General features: G+C 30.7%; 4 protein-coding genes across 4 annotated transcripts; 3 read left to right on the plus strand and 1 right to left on the minus strand.

Annotated features, from left to right (window-relative positions):
• Window positions 1-7,176: 7,176 nt before the first annotated feature.
• On the plus strand, window positions 7,177-9,848 carry LOC124914458 (L-ascorbate peroxidase, cytosolic). Its single transcript, XM_047455014.1, has 10 exons — window positions 7,177-7,329; window positions 7,636-7,765; window positions 7,852-8,026; window positions 8,124-8,189; window positions 8,758-8,806; window positions 8,926-9,011; window positions 9,097-9,176; window positions 9,263-9,365; window positions 9,452-9,510; window positions 9,604-9,848. The coding sequence occupies exons 2-10, from the start codon at window positions 7,647-7,649 to the stop codon at window positions 9,617-9,619; spliced, it is 753 nt and encodes a 250-aa protein (XP_047310970.1). The 5' UTR covers window positions 7,177-7,329; window positions 7,636-7,646; the 3' UTR covers window positions 9,620-9,848.
• A 1,960-nt stretch (window positions 9,849-11,808) lies between these two features.
• Window positions 11,809-13,730, plus strand: LOC124914586 (mitogen-activated protein kinase 3). Its single transcript, XM_047455168.1, has 6 exons — window positions 11,809-12,060; window positions 12,190-12,319; window positions 12,387-12,524; window positions 12,605-12,937; window positions 13,015-13,198; window positions 13,273-13,730. The coding sequence occupies exons 1-6, from the start codon at window positions 11,897-11,899 to the stop codon at window positions 13,440-13,442; spliced, it is 1,119 nt and encodes a 372-aa protein (XP_047311124.1). The 5' UTR covers window positions 11,809-11,896; the 3' UTR covers window positions 13,443-13,730.
• An 843-nt stretch (window positions 13,731-14,573) lies between these two features.
• On the plus strand, window positions 14,574-15,384 carry LOC124915320 (NEDD8-specific protease 1). The gene has a single exon (XM_047456014.1). It carries the CDS (start codon window positions 14,591-14,593, stop codon window positions 15,275-15,277), a length of 687 nt encoding a protein of 228 aa, XP_047311970.1. The 5' UTR covers window positions 14,574-14,590; the 3' UTR covers window positions 15,278-15,384.
• A 1,177-nt stretch (window positions 15,385-16,561) lies between these two features.
• LOC124916297 (protein FAR-RED IMPAIRED RESPONSE 1-like) lies at window positions 16,562-18,614 on the minus strand. The gene is made up of 3 exons (XM_047457022.1): window positions 17,038-18,614; window positions 16,654-16,917; window positions 16,562-16,565 (listed from the first exon to the last, which is right to left on the minus strand). Exons 1-3 carry the CDS (start codon window positions 18,612-18,614, stop codon window positions 16,562-16,564), a joined length of 1,845 nt encoding a protein of 614 aa, XP_047312978.1.
• Window positions 18,615-19,545: the final 931 nt, after the last annotated feature.

Below are 19,545 nucleotides of genomic sequence, written 5' to 3' on the forward strand. Positions count from 1 at the left end.
TTTTTCCCTTAATTTGTTATTTTAATAAATGGTCTAATTAAACTTTATTCAATTTTCTAAACTCAACCTAAAACTAAACAAACCAATTCATCTAACCGAATAACCAATTTATGAAACTGTTAAACTGATTCGGTTGGTGTGATACGATTTATAAAGATTGTCAATCTAATCACTAGACAAATATTATTATTATTATTATTTTTTAATGTTTGAATATGTGTAGATCTTTGAAGTGTTTTTAAATAAGTGTACTGCTTTTAATTAAAAATAGTTAGTTTTAATTATTTAAAAAAATGATAATAATAATAGTTAAAAATAATGTTTTGATAGTTGATTTAAATAATCTAATTACAAGAAATGACATTAATTGAAAAGTGAGTTATTTAAAAATTAGTACCAACTACTCATATATCCCACCAAAGTGGTGGATAGAAAAAATATAAAATATAAATGCATATGAATATACACAAGATAAAATAAATACTAACAACTCATATGAATATCAAAAGAGCTTAAAGGCCTGACGACACGATATTGTCATACGCTGTAAGTCATCAAATCGTCGCCGAAATCACTATTAATTAAAAGAAGCGTGATCGTTACAATCGGCACGGGCGACACAGTATTGTCTTGTGTCGTTCAATAAGTTTCTCTAGTCTAGGGTTTCTTGTGCATTTGTAAGCGTCACTGGAATTTTGCCCTCGATTGCGGTTTATCTGTGATCATCACTAAAGGTTTATGTAATTACTTTGTTTCTGTCATTATGGGGAAAAGGAAGAACAAAAGTAACAAATCTAAAGAAGTTAGGAATTTTGTTTTGGAAAAAAAAATTAAGGAAGCAGTAGTTAAAAAATTGAAAAAATTACTAAAGAAGTTATCAAAGAACAGTAAGATACCAACACAAGTAAGCAATCTGCTCCAACTGCTGTTGGGAAAATTCTTGTTAAAAATAATGCAGGAAAATAGAGAATAATGAAGGAGCTTGGAAGATACGCTATAATAAAAGAGTTAATCTGTTTGGACTCAAGATTCAGATTATAAAGCTCATTATGCATGCCAAGAGGGGATAAATTGTCATCAATAAGGAGAAATCACAGCAGATTACAATTCAACTCAACATCCATTATCTTTAAGACTGAAATCTGCTGAAAAAATAAGAATATGAAGAAATTGTTCAATGGTCAGTTGCTACAATAAAAGAGCATATGAAGTCTCCCAAATCTAAGTCATATATATTATCAGGAGCAATTCAATATGGAAAACTAATGAAGTCTGGAAGAACAACAATACAAAAAAGTCAGAAGATCATACCTATAAAGGGAAAATTTACTTGGACAATACACAGACAAAAGTGGAGATACTAAATTTTCCATTTGAATTTAAATTTCCTACCGAAGTAGAGGAAAACTATATAAAGTAATGGGAAATGTAGTTATGGGAAACTACGTAGGGAAAAACATATTATACTTCCAAATTACTAAATATGCATTGTTGAGCAATGGGAAAGAAAAAGGCTGAAGAAGATTCAGCAAATGTCCATGATTTATATTTCCTTAAATTCAAGAAGGGACCTAATTTGTAAGAAATTCTAGAAAATGGGCATACATATATAAGATTCAACTGTATGAAATTGGAAAAATGGTCTGAAACTTGAACCTATTGAGTAAGCCAAAAGAAATTGCACAGATATAGTTCAAGCTCTGGAATATACCTGCACATATGTACAATTTTGAAGCTCTTAGTCATTTTGCAGGTTTATTAGGTAGACCATTATACATGGACTCAATTACTGAAGAAGGAGAGTACTTATTATTTGCTATAATTAGCATTGATGTGCATCCTATAAGCACACTGCCGAAGTATGACAATAGGAGATATAAAAAGGAAAACCTACTGTCATGGAAATCACTTATGAGTGGAGGCTAGACGGATGTTCTTTTTGCAATATCTTCCAACATTCAAGCCCAAAATGTGATTTGACTAAGTAAGAAGATTAGAAAATTCATAAAGTTCAGAAAATAAAGATGCGGAAAAATGAAACAGAGGTGAAAGATATAGTTGAGGGTTCTCAATCAAATCAAATTAAAATGGTTGTTGATGAAAACAAAGAGGAATATATTAAGGTTAATCAACAGGAAGAAAAGAATTCAAGATTGATACAGAGGAATCCTAAGTTGCTGAGGATTCCAAAGCTGAAGTTGAAGAAATAAAGACATTGATCTCGAAATTCAAGATGAGAATAACAAGGTGAAGAGTCTGGAAATCCTGAAGAATAATTCTTTCTATCAAATCAGAACGGGTTCATATAAAGAAAGAACTCAAAATGAGAATATACAGTATTCATCAACTTCTTTAGTTCATTATTCTTTCATTGCAAGAGAAAGGGAAAGGGAATAGGAAGACAATCTGTTAAAACATCAAGTTAGTATGGAAATAAAAATCTTAATTGAGATAATTAGGATTTGATATATTTTGTAATCTTTGTTTGTAATTTCTTTTTCTTGTATGTTTGATTGATACTAATTAGGATTTTTGGGGTCATTTAATTGTCATCTTTTAATCATAGTCAAGATTTGTCTAACTTTGATTCTTGATCCTCCCACTTTTGAGATTTTAATGAAATAGTTTAACTGTATTTAAAAAAAATATATCAAAAGAGCTTAGAATATGTTTGGATAAGTGGAATTTGAATTAAAATTGACATTGGAATTATAATTCTCTAATTTAATGAGAATTGACATTAAATTATAATTCAATATCAATTTGTATGTTTGAAAAATATATATATAATAAAAATAATTTCAATATATATTATCTATTTTCTTACAATATTAATTTGATATTACTAATTAGGATAGCTCAAATTTTTTTTAAATTTTTTTTTTTTAATTTTTATTAAAAAAATATCGATTAAACATGTTAACTTCATAAATTTTAAAAAATATACATCAGTTCGAAATTTTAACTTTTTAAATTAAAAAATAAAATATCGGTTGAACCTGTTAGCTTTTTAAATTAATATATATATATATAGTTCAAAATATTAATTTACTAAAATTAAAAGGAAAAAAGTTTGGTTTGATATTTGAATATCCTAAATTCAAAAACAAAATTATTGATTGAATATTTAATCTTATTTTAAATGATAAAATAATAAGTTAATTTATTTGAAAAAAGAAAAAAATATTGAAATTATAATTCCGAACTAAATATAATAAAATTATACTAGATTGAATTTCATTAAAATTCTAGTTTCTATTATAATTCTTAATATTAGTGATTCTAACGAACATAAGAACGAATCGTAAGAATTAGAATTGACCTTCAATTTCAATTCCATTATTACCAAACATTATAACATAATGGTGAGTTTTATATAAATAAAGTAAAAAGTTTCCAATTTCAATGTCAATAATTCCATTATTACCAACCACATTCATATGAGTTTTATATAAATAAAGTAAAAAGTTCTTGGGATAATGATAAAATAAATATAAAAAAATACTGTACCTAACTAAAAAAAAGTCACTTTAATTTTGAACTTTAATAACTTTTTTAAATATAATCCTAATTGTGACAAAAATTGTAATTTTTTTTATGAATTTATAAATGAGTTTTTCATCCCAGGACCCATCTCCTCTATTAAAATCAGCTCTAGCTATCGTAACTTCTTTCATTTAATTTCTAGTCTTTTAAAGTATAATTTTAATTTTATGTTTTTACAAAATTACAAATAATTAGTGAATAATAAATTTGGGTTGAACTTGCAATCTCTTTTAGTTTTTATTTCTCTAAAATAATTGTATAAGAAAATGATTGGGTAAAGGATACCACACAAAATAAATGGATGAATCATAAATAAATTATAATTATTTAAATATAAATGATATAGTATTAGAAATATTGAAGAACTATACTTTTCTTGAATAGGACGCTAGATTGGAGGGTCGTGTTATGCTCACTCTAAAAGCATAAGAAATAATCCACTCTCATCCTTCACATAGGTTGGAAATTTGATTAAATGGCCTTAAAATTAGGTTATTTGACATTTTTACCCCTCATAAAAAACAAAAAAAAAAAGTGTTGGTGACACTTTTATATTTTTTTGACGAAATTGTCACTGTCGCGAGACGTCATCAATCGCGAGACGCAACCGGCATTCGCGAGATGATTTTTTATTTTTTTTCAAATTATAATTTTTTTTTTCGTCTCGCGATTGTCGGGTGCGTCTCGCGAATGTCGGATGCGTCTCGCGGGTGCGTTTTGCGGGTGCGTTTCGCGGGTGCGTCTCATAACAGAGACATTTTCGTCCAAAATAAATAAAAGTGTCACCCGCGTCTTTTTATACGCCGACACTTTTTACAAATACACTAATCTTTAGTGTCATTTGCTCCAATTTTTCTTGGGCAAAATTTAAATACGATCTAATAATAGAAAGGAGAAAAATGAATAATAATGGGCTTTAATTGGAAAATTGAAATAATGTATTGATAGGGACCCAATTGGCTATCTCAGGAAAATTTTGCCTATTGAAGCCAAATCATTAATTGGCACTCAACTTTGGATTCCTAGACAATTTTAATGAGACTCTAGAAATTTCGACAATTGTTTTTTTTAATCCAATTTATTCCGGATAGCTAAAATAATACTAATAGTATATATTATTTTTTAATGAGAACATCTTAGCTAGAATTGAACTTAACACTTTTGATTTTGTAAGGAAATTTTCGACACTATAACTAATTTGGTGTTCATTGTCAATTTTTGTAATAGCCCTAAGTCAAATCCTCATGAGTAATTATCTACTGAATGAGTGGGTGATATAAATCTTTTAATAAGCCTAAACAAAATATTTAAGTTATGTTTCAATAATGGGATCACAAAACATATTTGGTTGTGTAAAGATAAGAAAGAAAAATAAAAGAAAAAATATGGATTATAAATCAAGACTAATTCAAATTTTACATTTTAAATGTATTTTAGAGGTATTGTTTTTTCTTATAATTATGATGAAAATTAATTTGTTTTAGTTTTCAAATGGTCATAAATAACTAAAATTAACTATAAATAATATCACACGATCAATAATATGATTAGGCCAGTCAAAAGTTTTGGTTTGTCCTAATTATTATAAAATTTATATTTTTAATTTAAATAGTATCCTACATTGATAATATATTTTTTTTTTACTTTTATACATTTAAATTATTTTTCTTATTTATAATTAATAAAAGAGTTAAAAAAAACTAAGAAAAAACAATCAAATTGACCAATAATAGTAATGGCTTTTAATAAATTTGGTTGGGCTGCTCTAGCCCAAGCTTGCAAGACTTACCCAGAATATGTGATACCCTTTGTTAAACATTCTTATTTGTAAATGTTCATATTGTGAATTAAATCATAATCTAATTATAAATTAAATTATAAGAGAATTATGAATAAAAACTTCAAAATTTAAACTTATTTAGATAGTTATTAATTTATTGACAATTTTTTATTTATATATCTAATATTTAAAGCCAATATAGGTGAAAATAATTTATAATCTATGAGTTTTTTTTTCTTTCACTTATTGGTCTTTTTTCCAAGTAAAATATTACTTACTGACTAATTAATTTATTTTATTATCATGTTATTAATTAAATATTACAACAATAATATAAGTATTATTATTTTTCAACTTTCAGATACTAAGAATGAGTTCATAACAAATATTATTTAAATTTATATGGATTTTATTAAAATCAGTTAAAAACTTTTTAAGTTAAAAAACTAAAAACAATAAATTTGGATTAACAAAGTTACACAACAAACAACAAGCTGAGAAATAGAAAACGAATTACAGATGATAATGATTTGATAGAACTAATAACATTTTGTTGGTGGAATTTGCAATAATATATATTTTTATTTTTTTAATGTAATTTTAAGATCATGTTAACTAGGCATTCTAAATTTTCATTTTTTTTTGTCAAAATAGATATTCTACAATTTTCAGGAACATATTCTTTACACATATTTTAGTTTAAAAACATTAATATTTTGGGAATTTTTATCTGTTAGTCAATCTTTTATTAATAATTTTTTATCTTAAAAAATTGAAGTTATTCAATGGTCAAGATTACATTGAGTTGTGTGTTCAAAACATAAATGAAAGATAATAGTATTAAAGTATTAAATATATATATATATTTTTTTTAAAAATATAAATTTTATTTATTATAAAATTAAGAAATAGTATAAAAGGATAATTAATATTTTGCTATGTTCAATATTTAAATTACTTTTAAAAATACATATTATTTAAATTTAAATATTTTTATTGTTTTATTTTCCAGTTTTATTGATTTTTTATTATAAATATTATTTTATAAATCCACGTCGAACGTCATGACGTGGTTTTATCCACATGGCAATATTTTATTAGACAAAATATTCTGGCATTACTCGTGAGGTCCATTAACCTCGGTCAATTAAATTGTACTGTGATCGTTTCATCCTTTTGGTGACGACAACCGAAGAAAGAAAAAAAAGTCTAAATTGTGTGAATAGATATTGGACTGTCAGATATCTTAAGAGCCTTTGACTGTTATTTGAGAAACTCACCTTCCCGGCATCTTTCCATTATCATTGCGTTCACACCTGTAAACCTGCGACAGTTTGTAATTAATTTTTTTTATAAAAGGTGAGGGTCACACAAATGACTAAAATGACCCTAAAAGCAAGTTTATAATATACAATTGTTATCTTTATATTTTAATCAGAATTATTATGATTAGTTATTTTTATGATAATTTTTTTGTAAAGGAAATTGGCTAGGGAGAAAAGAAGGATAAATTGCAAGAAAATTTTAAAATATAATGATATATTTTTGTTTAAAAAGTTAAAATACTTTATACTTTAAGGATAGACTTGAAGGTGATTTTTTTTTATATTTTGAAATATAAAATAAATTATTTTAAAATAGTTATTTCTGATGTCAAATATTTTATTACAAGATAATCTACAACAAAACTTTATGATCTGAAGGAGATTTAGGTAATTGGATATGTCAAAATATTATTAATCACCAACCAAAAATAATCCGCCTTGTCCAATGTGTACCCATTTATTTAATAGACTGATTCCATTTTGTTTCCAAAATTTTAATTTCATCTTGATCGGCTTTCCAATTCCTTCCCAATCCAAGGGTTCACATTAAGCCACTAGAAACTTCTTCTCCTCCGAGACCTTATATATATACAATCATCCTCTCAAGGAGTACTCGTGTCTTACTCACGCTCATACTTTCTCTCTATTTTTCATTCAATCTCTCTCTGCGAAAACAAGGTTAGCTCTCATTCGATCTAGATCGTCACCATTTCTTGCTATTTTGACTTGTTAAACTCAGATCTATATGTTGAATTCCAATGCCGTGTTGATTTCTGTATCGTTTAATGTGAAATGCATGAAGTTGTGTGTCTTGATCATAGATACATTTGCTAAAACGATCTGGTTTATCTGATCTGATGATGATGAATAGATCGATAGAGAGATACGGATGACGGATTGCTTTTATATACTTCTTTATCATATCTGCATCTTTTGTCAAATGATTATGATCGACGTGCTTATTTTGGAGTTTATTTTCTTTAGAAACGAAAGCTATGGGAAAGAGCTACCCTACCGTCGGTGAGGACTACAAGAAGGCCGTAGACAAGGCCAAGAGGAAGCTGAGAGGACTCATCGCTGAGAAGAGCTGCGCGCCTCTCATGCTCCGTATAGCGTATGTTTGTTTATTAATGCGTACATTCATATTAGATACATCTAGGTTTTGCTGTGTGATAAACGATAGTTAAATCTTAAATATAGATGGCATTCTGCTGGAACTTATGATGTTCAATCTAAGACTGGAGGACCATTCGGAACAATGAAGCACAGTGCTGAGCTAGCTCACGGTGCTAACAATGGCCTAGATATCGCTGTTAGGTTGTTGGAGCCAATTAAGGAACAATTCCCGATTATCTCTTATGGAGACTTCTATCAGGTTTGTTTTCTTTTCTTACAGTGTATAACCAAAGCGGATTAACATTCTATAGCATTTAGTAGACATTAGTATAAGAATTTTTGTTCCTTTTATGTAGTTGGCCGGAGTTGTTGCCGTTGAAGTTACTGGTGGACCAGATGTTCCATTCCACCCTGGAAGGGAGGTTAGTGAAGTTCCTTAACATATCCACGTTTCATTCTCAGTATTAATACTGTGTTACTGCTATACATCAATAGTCCAAATTTGATATATCTTTTGATTTAGGTGCCTAGGTAATTAGATAGGTTGTAAATGCTGATTGGCGTAGCTTTGTTTGTCTTTTCCCATTGCATAGTGTTTCTATATATAGTCATTTCAATGATTTGGTTATAATTGTTGTACTATATTATGAAACATAATTGTGCTTCTTGAACTGAAGGATGTTTTAAGCCTTTTTAGTTTATTCTGTTGATACACATCATTTTCTTTACTGTATTTGTTGAGACTGAAGTGACACTATGGCAGTAGGATTTATTTGATGACTCATTATTTAGTCATGATAACTGTTTTTGGTCTCTTTGTAGCATACCTGAGTGCTTTTGTTGTTTTTAGATTTGATTTGACTCAGCACTCTATATGCCAATGAAAACTCAATCCACATTAACAATCAGTGCAAATTTTGATTTCACAACATTATTTCCTTGATGAATTTCATAGTTTTCTAATGCTTGTAAAATGTTTATCTATACCAGGACAAGCCTGAACCACCAGTTGAAGGTCGTTTGCCCGATGCCACTAAGGGTAAGTTTCTTTGAGAATCATAAAACTAAATATAAAACTAAACTTAATAAGATTGAATTTGGCTGTTCATATGAGCTATGCATTCCTTCCCAATTTAAAATTTCTGTGTTTAATTGCAGGAACTGACCATTTGAGAGATGTGTTCGTCAAACAAATGGGTCTCACTGACCAGGATATTGTTGCTCTCTCTGGTGGTCACACTTTGGTTCGTATTTATTCTTCTGTAGTAATTTGGATTGATAAACATTGATTGATTAATAATTTGCTAACATGGATGCTAAAATTTTCAGGGTAGGTGCCACAAAGAACGTTCAGGTTTTGAGGGTGCATGGACTTCAAATCCTCTTATCTTTGACAACTCTTACTTCAAGTATGATTATTATATATCTGTTGGTTTCCCCTTTTCCGAGTTGTCTTTGCATTTGTGACTAATAAAACAATCCTGTTCCTTTTTAGGGAACTATTGAGTGGAGAGAAGGAAGGTCTCCTGCAGCTGCCAACTGACAAGGTTCTCCTTGATGACCCAGTTTTCCGCCCCTTGGTTGAGAAATATGCTGCGGTTAGTGCAACTAAATGTCTTAGACCACTTCTGTTTTTCTTATCTCAAAATATTTGCCTAACATTGAGTTTTACAACTGGTTGCAGGATGAAGATGCTTTCTTTGCTGACTATGCTGAATCTCACCAGAAGCTGTCTGAGTTGGGGTAAGTCTCTACAAAATGTGTGAAATATTATCTTTTAGTCTGGTGCACAATGATCTGGTTATTGATGTTTTCTATCTATCCTTTTTATTACAGCTTTGCTGAAGCTTAATGAATTGGAGGAGGTCGAGGAGATGTTTCATGGGGTGAAGATGGTTGGATAGACTGGGAGAAAAGTTTCATTATAATAATTTCGCTAGTTTTTGGGTTTTGAAATTGGTCTAGGTCTAGTAGTATTTTGTTCCTTTTTCCTGCAAACTATGGATTTTGAAGTTTGTTTTGTCTCTTGGAGGCCATTTCAATCCCAATTAATAAGAAGACAGTACAGGCATTTGGCTTTATTTTCATCTTGTTTGGCTGGTTTTTGTTATGATTTAGTATTATATATTTTCATCATATTTTGAACTAAATGATCTCTCCTAGTAATTATATAGTATTTTAAACAGAGTTAACCAAAATTATCTTTATATAAATTATGTTATAGCTACTTTAAGATTAGCTCCCAAGTATAAATGACAATAGGTTTGAAATTTGAAATTTTGTTTTGAGCTTGAATATGATAATTTGAAAGCAGGGTTTCAATTATTTTCAAACAAGAAGTCATTATCATGGAGAATGCAGACCTTTGCAACCACATATAACAAAATGGTAAGGTGGAAAACACACAGTACTAAGTAGTTGTCACATATATGGGACATGTACATTGTGTTGGCATTAAAATAAAATATATTGATATTCATTAACATGTCTATCAACTTCTTTGCATTTGAGTTATTTTCATGGGGTATGTTTTTCATTATTTTATAATTATTGATCAAATATAAAATTAACAATTAATAAGAATAATTATGTTAAGTTTGAATAGTGAAATAATGGAGTACATATATGAAAGACTAAGATAGTTTATAAATAATTCTGGTATAACTACATATACTCATTCATAGCTACTCAATTTATAAATTATCATTAAATTTATTTAATAAAAATAGTGGACAATTTGAAGGACATACAATTATGCAGATTGTTGAGCTTATTATTATTATTATTATTATCATCTTTTGATAAAAAATATTTATTACAAATTATAATAATCTATACCAAATAAAATTTATGGATCATTGATTAATAAACAACATGAATCATTACTTTTATATTAAATACAATAAAAATGGTGATCTGTAAAATATTTGAATTAGATCCTAAACAATCATATATTACACCAAAATAACTTTTTTTATTTTAACTTTACAATTTTAGGAAAATAACCGCGTTATGTTCTCTTTTTCAGAAATTTAACTAGCTATGAATGAGTCAAATTTGATGGTCTAGGTGTCAAAGTCAGAATAAAGCCAAATTCTGCATTTTTCTATTCACTATAATAAATTAATAATAATGTCAAGTTGTGCATTTAATTTTCCTTTTATTTACTATATTGGCTAGTTGTACAATTATTATTTATATATTTACTTATGGTAACTCAAATATAATTATTAGAGTAAGTTGGAGATTGACTACACTCTTAAGTCTTATCCAAGCCTCCAGATACTAAGAAATTATATTAGTATTTTTTGTTGTTGATGTTTATTTGGAGTTGATATATTTTTTTTTTTAGTGATTATGACTTGTTTTTTACTTCTTTATGCAGTATACTTTTTGACTCTTTCAAAAAATATATGAAAATATCTTCAATAATAGAATATTTAAATTTATTAGTGCACATGCTAATTCATTTGCGTGAAGGATGGTGCAAATGGACTTTATTAATACATTAGTTTTGCATATGTAAGTCCTTACTTAAAATAACATAATTATTCTGTAGATATTTTAAAAATGACTTTTTATATTTTATTAATAGAAGATAATATTTATCTATTTAGATTATGTAATACTTTATTAAGATAGTTTAATTTAAAAAAAAAAAAAAGTGAGAAATTGATTATACGTTTAAAACTGGTTTGTTAAGTCGTCTTAAAAACAAATAAAAAAATAAGAAGATAACAAAGAATAGAGGGCAATAATTATTGCATAAGGCAGACAAGCAGGTGGAAGAAGGTGACCGTTGAAAATATTGACTAATAAATAAATAAATAAATAAGTTATTATTATGTTAGTAAAAAAAGAATATAAAATTAAAAAAAAAAGTCATTATTCATGATCAGGCCCCCGGAGAGAGAGAGTGGTGAGTGGCGTAAGTGGCTGATTTTCCAAACGCGTCCTCCCGCGCGTTTTCTTAACCCCTTCCTACCACTTTCCTTGAAATCGTCATTTTCATATTTATAAATGAATTACTAGTTAGTAGGACTAACCAGAGAGAAGATCCATTCATTCATTCATTCATTCATTGGAACTGTGTTCAATCCAATTCAGAAGAAACTGATCGATCATTGAGATGGCGGATGTTAACTCGGCCGGACGCGTTCCTGATTTTCCGACGGAGGTTACTCACGGTGGAAAGTTCATCAACTACAACATCTTCGGCAATAACTTCGAGGTAACCGCCAAGTACAGGCCACCGATCATGCCGATTGGTCGTGGAGCCTACGGTATAGTCTGGTATATAACTATCTTCTTCTTAATCTCTAGCTGGTTACGTGTTTCATTTGATTTGATTTGATTTGGATTGGATTGGATTCTGTGGTGCTGAATTCTGCCATGTTTGTTTGTTTGCTTGATGCGATGAAGCTCGGTGTTGAATACGGAGCTAAATGAGATGGTTGCTGTGAAGAAGATTGCAAATGCTTTCGATAACTATATGGATGCGAAGCGAACTCTTCGGGAGATCAAACTCCTCAGCCATCTGGATCATGAGAACGTGAGTTACTACTTACTATTACTACAAAAAGTGATCCGATGAATAATAGTAATAATAATAATTACAGGTAACCGCCATAAAAGATGTTATTCCTCCACCACTGAGGAGAGAGTTTACTGATGTGTATATTGCTACTGAACTAATGGACACAGATCTTCATCAAATTATTAGATCTAACCAAGGCTTATCGGAGGAGCACTGCCAGGTATTTAAAGGATTGATATTATTATTGCTTGTAGTTGTCTGTCGTGATTGATTCTTATGATCTGATCTTATGATTTGCAGTATTTCTTGTACCAAATTCTTAGAGGACTGAAATACATACATTCGGCAAATATCATCCACAGAGATCTGAAACCTAGTAACCTGTTGGTGAATTCGAATTGTGATTTGAAGATATGTGATTTTGGTCTGGCCCGTCCAACATCAGAGAATGAATTTATGACTGAGTATGTAGTTACAAGATGGTACAGGGCTCCCGAGTTGTTGTTGAATTCTTCAGATTACACTGCAGCAATAGATGTGTGGTCAGTTGGTTGTATCTACCTTGAACTTATGAACAGAAAGCCTCTATTTCCAGGGAAAGATCACGTTCATCAGCTCCGTTTATTAACAGAGGTAATTTGATATTTATTAACTAGTCTAACTGATTCGAATTTGTAGCTGATTGATTGATTGGTTGGTTTAAATACTAGGTTCTTGGCACACCTAGCGAGTCTGATCTTAGGTCTGTGAGGAATGAAGATGCAAAAAGATATATCCGGCAGCTTCCTAACTATCCTCGTCAACAATTAAAGACGATTTTCCCACATGTCCATCCATTAGCTCTTGATCTAGTGGACAGAATGCTCACATTTGATCCCACTACAAGAATCACAGGTACTTTTTACCTTTTACTTGATCCTCCGAGTACAAGAATCAAAGATTGTGATTGTGTTGATGTTTGCATGCAGTTGAAGAAGCTTTGGCTCATCCATACCTGGAAAGATTACACGACATAGCGGATGAACCGGTGTGCCTAAAGCCTTTCTCATTCGACTTCGAGCATCAACCCTTGTCAGAAGAGGATATAAAGGATATGATTTACCAGGAAGCTTTGGCCCGCAACCCAGAGTATGCATGATCAAGATCAATGAACAATTATATATATATATATATATATTATGAGGACAACCACTTTTGTTTTGTTTTGTTTTGTTTTTTTACCATTAATGCTCAATAAGTTGTCCAATAATCATCATTAGACTTGTATTTCTTTTTCTGTCTCTATGGTTGTTCTTTTTTGTGTACAGCAGCAGAATCATCATCTTGTAAACCATTTTTAGCTTTGTTTTATTTATTTTTTCGGTTTTGTCTGGAACACCAATTTATTACTTGAGAGAATGTTATAATAGATCCTTTGTGCTTTAATATATTATTTTGTTTTACTGGTGCAATTGATTCCCCTCTCTTTATTATTACTGTTATAAGAAAAGATAGACATTACAAATAAATAGAAGCGCCAGAAATGTTTATTTTGGTCCTCTTTTGGATATTATTTGAGTTCCCTTTTAATTAGTGTATTAACTAATTAACTTCCAAAAGGGTAATTTATTTATTTATTTATTTTTCATTCATATAAATATTTTCAAAGTCCATAATCTACCTATATATATATATATATATATATATCTCCACGAGCAAGGAGAAACTCACCGGAAGTCGGTTCACTGACTCAGGACGCCTTCTTCTTCTTCTTCTTGAAGGTCTCTTGGCGTAGGGTTATTTCTTGAAGCTAAGTAGAAGCTTCTCATCGTGGGGGTATACTATGTTTCTCTTGCATTAATTAGTTCTTGATTTTCATATATCTGCTACTTGTGTGTGTCTGTTTTTGGAAATCCCGATTCGTTTCCTTATCTTTTATGTTATGATTGACTGTTCTTGTCGATTTTGCTTCTATGATTTTGTCTGTTTGATATAACAAAGTAGCTTCAGGTTTCCAGGTCAAGAAAGTTAAGTTTGGTTGGTGTTTAGACAATTAGTGATCTGTTGGATCTTGTGAGATAAGACTCAAGTTGAACAAGATCTGTTGAGTAACTAGAAACAACAACATAAGTAGAGTAGAAGAACTGAAGGGCACTGTCCCCCATTGATTCAAGGGCTGGATTGTCAGGATGGATGTTGGAATTAGGGCATAGATTGTAGATAAAATATAGCTTATAATTCTTGTATTAGGGTTTATCTAATTTTATCTTCAAAACACCATATCAGGATTCAAACATCAACAACAGAATGGGGAGATCCACGGATAACATCATCCTCAGCCATAACGATGCTATACTCAGACAGTCAGATCTGGATATTCTGAGTGGTCCCGAGTTCCTCAATGATCGTATCATAGAGTTCTATTTCAGCTATCTTTCGAGTTTTCATCATCATCCTTCTGAAGAAGTGTTACTTGTGTCACCTTCAATTTCATTCTGGATATTAAATTGTCCAGACAAAGACAGTCTAGGTGATTTCCTAGCGCCCCTTAAACTTGCTGATAAAAAGTTGGTAATATTTCCTGTTAACAACAATGATGATGTGACGGTAGCAGAAGGAGGGAGCCACTGGAGTGTGTTGATATTTCATAGGAATGCTAGAGTGTTTGTGCACCATGATAGTTATGGAGGGTTTAACAATGTACATGCCAGGAATCTCCATAGTAATGTTTATTCACATATGGGTATTTCTAGTAAATATCTGGTAGCCGAAACCCCTCAACAAATGAACGGTTATGATTGCGGCATATATGTTTGTGCCATAACAAGAACCGTTATCGAGTGGTTTTACAGCAATGTCATCCCCGTGAAGCTAACTGATCTATGGTTATATGTGGTGAGCGAACAAGTCACTCCTTCGGTTACTTCCAATATGAGAAAGGAAATATTGGAGCTGGTTCAATGTTTAATGTTTGAGAAGAAGCAAGAAGAATGATTTTGTTCATGTGAAATTGGTAGTATCTCTATTTGTGTGTGTTTTGTTTATGGATAATCTGATCTTAACAATGAAACCCCACAAACCTGATACAATTCTGTTTGTTTTGACAATAATAATAATAATTGTTGTAAAATAGCAGTTTAGAAGATAATATTTTAAAGTATTTTTATGAGAGAATTATTGATTTTATATTTCAAACAGGTAACATATGACAGTAAAATATTCCCCCACAGAGAGAATAATTGATGATTGAATGTCATTGCAGTTCAATCATTTTGTATCTAATACATTCATTATTGCCAATTGATTCAAAATAAGTTATTTCTTTATCTGGAATGAATAAGCTAGCTGAATCAATCTAATAATCATATATCTTAGCCTTGATTTTTAGAATATCTAGGTTTATTTGTTTTAATTTTAAAGAAGTTTCACTTTTAATTTAATTATTCTTTTTTATTAATATAATCTAATATTCTCCATATTATGTTTCAAAAATAGTTTATTTAAATTATGGATAATATTTTATTTCAAACCTATTTTTAATAGTTATTAAGAAAAATCAAACAAAATTTAAAGAGTTTAATATAAAATGTAATATTAATAATCAAATAATAACAGTTACAAAACAATTGAACCAAAATACAGTCTAGATAATATAAATAATAAACATATATATAACTTGAAAAAAATCAAAATTTTATCATGAAAATAAAATTAAAGGATTCAAATTGTGACATAATTATATTTATATAGTTACTGTTTAGTCCTTAAAACTAGCTCTAACCCCCATTTGTTTAAGCATATATATATATAATCAAATATCTAATTTCCTATACAACCCTCTCATCATTCTCAAGTTAAGGTGCCATATATATATATATATATATTATGGGCTAACAACTAGTACACAAAATACATACATTCTTTACTCTGATTTTGAAGTCATGAGTTTATTTATGTTCTTATCTATCCTCAATTATCCTCCTGTCGAGAAACCTCCACTGTGAACTTCGCCAGTCTGAATACAACAAACACAAGTCAAATCAGATTCCCAAAAAAAATTGATACCATCTTGCTCATATTCGAGTTGTTTCTTACTTCAAAACTTTCTCGCTTTTCGGTTGTTACAGCCCCACCATTATCTGATGGAAATACAACGCCAGGGTTATCTTTATTTCCAAAAACTCTAGTATGATGAGTAGTTTTATCAACCTGCAAATACACACTGTATTATTATTATTGTTGGTTCATCATGATGATATATAGATAAATGGCACAAAATTACCTGTTTCAAAAAAATGCTACTCATGTCCACCTTCTTTCCTTTTTTCCTTGCTACTACTTCTGCTTTCAATTCTTTTCGCTTCAATTGCGTATTTTGTTTCAAATCGTGATTAGAAGCAGCAGCTTGTAAAGCATCGCAATCAAGAAGCTTCTGTTTCACTTCTCCTAATAACGAAACCACAAGTTCATGACAACCATCTGATACACTTCCAAGTTCCAGTACTTCACACAATAATGGCCATAATCCCAAGTTGCATTGTCCCCTTTCTTCATTATTCTTCACAAATGTATAGCCCCGCTTAATATCTTTTCTCCACCGCTTTAAGATATAATGAGACGGAATCTCATTTATTCTGTTTTTTATCAGGACAGACATAACATGTCTACATAAGATTCCACTCGACTCCACTAAACAACACAAACATTTAACCCGAATTTCATCCTTACAATAATAGAAAACCTCATAAACTAACTCTTTCCACGAGGATCCATCATTTTCTAACTTACTTTCAGTCACTTCATATAGAGTTACCGAATCTTCACTCTTCACCATCGAGGCATTGCAGTAGATTAATCCTCTCAGCTCCTCTTGGAATAGCTTAAACAAGTCGTTCGTATAAGCTTGCTGAAATTGCTTCTCGATCGAAAGATTTGTTATCAGCGGGATCGTGGTACCAAACGAAGCAAAATCCGAATTATCCTCCTTCTCAATCTTGCTTTTCAAAGCAATATCATATTGCTCGACAAACTGTCGCAGTGTCGTTTTAGAGTGGACGTATCCATCAAAAAACGAATTCATCGCCTTTTCACTTCCGCCCCAAAAATATTCCTTAACAAATGCTGGAACCCATAAATGTCGATCTGCATATAAAGACTGCAACCACTCATTACCCTCGAGTTTATGTTCCATTACGAATCTCAGCCAACTTTCTTCGAATTCGTTAGGCTTGAGAGAATCATAAACAGCATTCTTTAAACAATTTTTGATTGCCTCATACTCAACAAGATTTCCGAGCTTCATCAAAGCCATCTTCATTATATTCCAAAGACATAACCGATAATGGGAATTCGGGAATACCTCGATGACTGCTGCTCGAATGGTTTTTCGCTCGTCTATAATTAAGGATTTGGGAGATCTCCCAGACATGCAGATTAACCAAGACTTGAACAACCAAATAAATGTATCTGTATCGTCATTAGATATTAATCCACAGCCAAACAGTATAGACTGTCCGTGATGATTCACCCCAGAAAATACAACTAAAGGAACCTCGTATCCATTTGTTAAATAGGAAGTATCGAATGTCACGACATCTCCAAAAGACTCGTACGCAGTCCTGCATCTTGCATCGGCCCAAAAGATATTTTTAATGCGACAATCTTCGTTAACATCGACAGTATAGTAAAAATTCGCATTCCTACTCTGCACACGAGAAAAATAACTAAATAGAGCCTCCACATCTCCAATTCTCGACTTTCCAATTCTGACGAAATCCTTTTCTACAGACGGTGGATTCGCTTCAGAAGAGGAAAGATGACTTCTACTACTTACTATTGCATCGGCCGGATCAATCAACTCTGATTTTCCTTTAGAATCTGAAGTGAGCACTTTTTTGCATCTAAAATGTTGCACTTTTCCAGGACAAAGTGTATGATTATGATCAAGATAGACACGGCTGATAATGCACCAACCGTCTTCTCTAACAGTGACATTGATCTTAGCTTTACAATCTGTCTTTGTAGAAGGCCTTGGATAGAAACAATTTTTAGCTGTGCTTATTGTCTTCCCATTTCTTGCACAAGCTAATGAAAAGTACCTTGTCTTTCCATCATCACCGTTTTTCGAGCTCTTTTTTGCTATAGCAAAGCCCACATGTTTACCATAATCTATATAATAGTTACGAACATCTTCTTCGGATGAATAAATCATCCCCACCTTCGGTGTCTGAACCTCATTGATGTTAAGGTTTTGATCCTCCAAATTCTGGTTATATATGTTTTTCTCATTGGTGTCATCCTTGACTGTCACAACTTCTGTAGTATTTTCCATTCCTGAGCGATAATAATCTTAACAGTTTAATAAGCATTATTACAGTATGCCTAGTTTTATATATTAAGGAATTTGTGCTGAAATCAACTGATTAACCTATATTGTCATACATCTCACGGATTGAACAAACTAAATAGAGTTACAGGAAATAGAAATCGAATTGATTGCATTTAGAACCCTAATTGATTAAAATTCCTACACCTTGGCATTACAAATTGGAAACGAAGCTTAGCACAATACATGATAATTGAGAATATAAAGAAGAAAATCTAATACTTACATGTGATTCTGAGTAAGCTTAGGTTTAGTGTTGATTGGAGTTCGAATTGGTCGGAATTCGAACACGATAAGCTCAAACTTTGTCACAACCGTTGGTTCAGGCTACATAAGAGTTATAAATCTCTCCTCTCCTACAAAACAAGCTCATTGAAAGGTTATATACCTAATTCGTCGGAGGATTCACATACTCGCCGGCGCCGCCGACTATGGCTTCCAAACTTCGACTAAGGACTTAAGAAGAACGAAGTAAGAGCCTTGCTATTCTCTCTCTCTCTCTCTCGCTGTGAAAACGTCGCTTTCTAACAATTCGGCTTTAAGCCTTGGAAATAACATCATCAATCTAACTCCAGGACAAATAATTATTATTAAGAGAAAACTTTGGGCGTTGGATGACTAGTAATTTTTATTTTTTTTATTTTTTTTAGGGTTTTAAATACAGTTAAATGTATTCAGCCAAAAATAATAAATAAATGGGTAGATCTGAAATGTTTTGGAGCTGTTAAATTATTTGTTGTAAGAGGATTCTTTATAATGTAAGATGAGATATGTTCCTGTCGCCTCTAGGAATCCCACCATTGGACTGGAGTGTTTTATATTTTGTTTGTTTGTATTTGAGATATATTTATAGCTTTTTTTAAGGTTTCTATTTTGT

The sequence above is a fragment of the Impatiens glandulifera genome, chromosome 9, assembly GCF_907164915.1.
Source record: "Impatiens glandulifera chromosome 9, dImpGla2.1, whole genome shotgun sequence".
Lineage (NCBI taxonomy): Eukaryota > Viridiplantae > Streptophyta > Magnoliopsida > Ericales > Balsaminaceae > Impatiens > Impatiens glandulifera.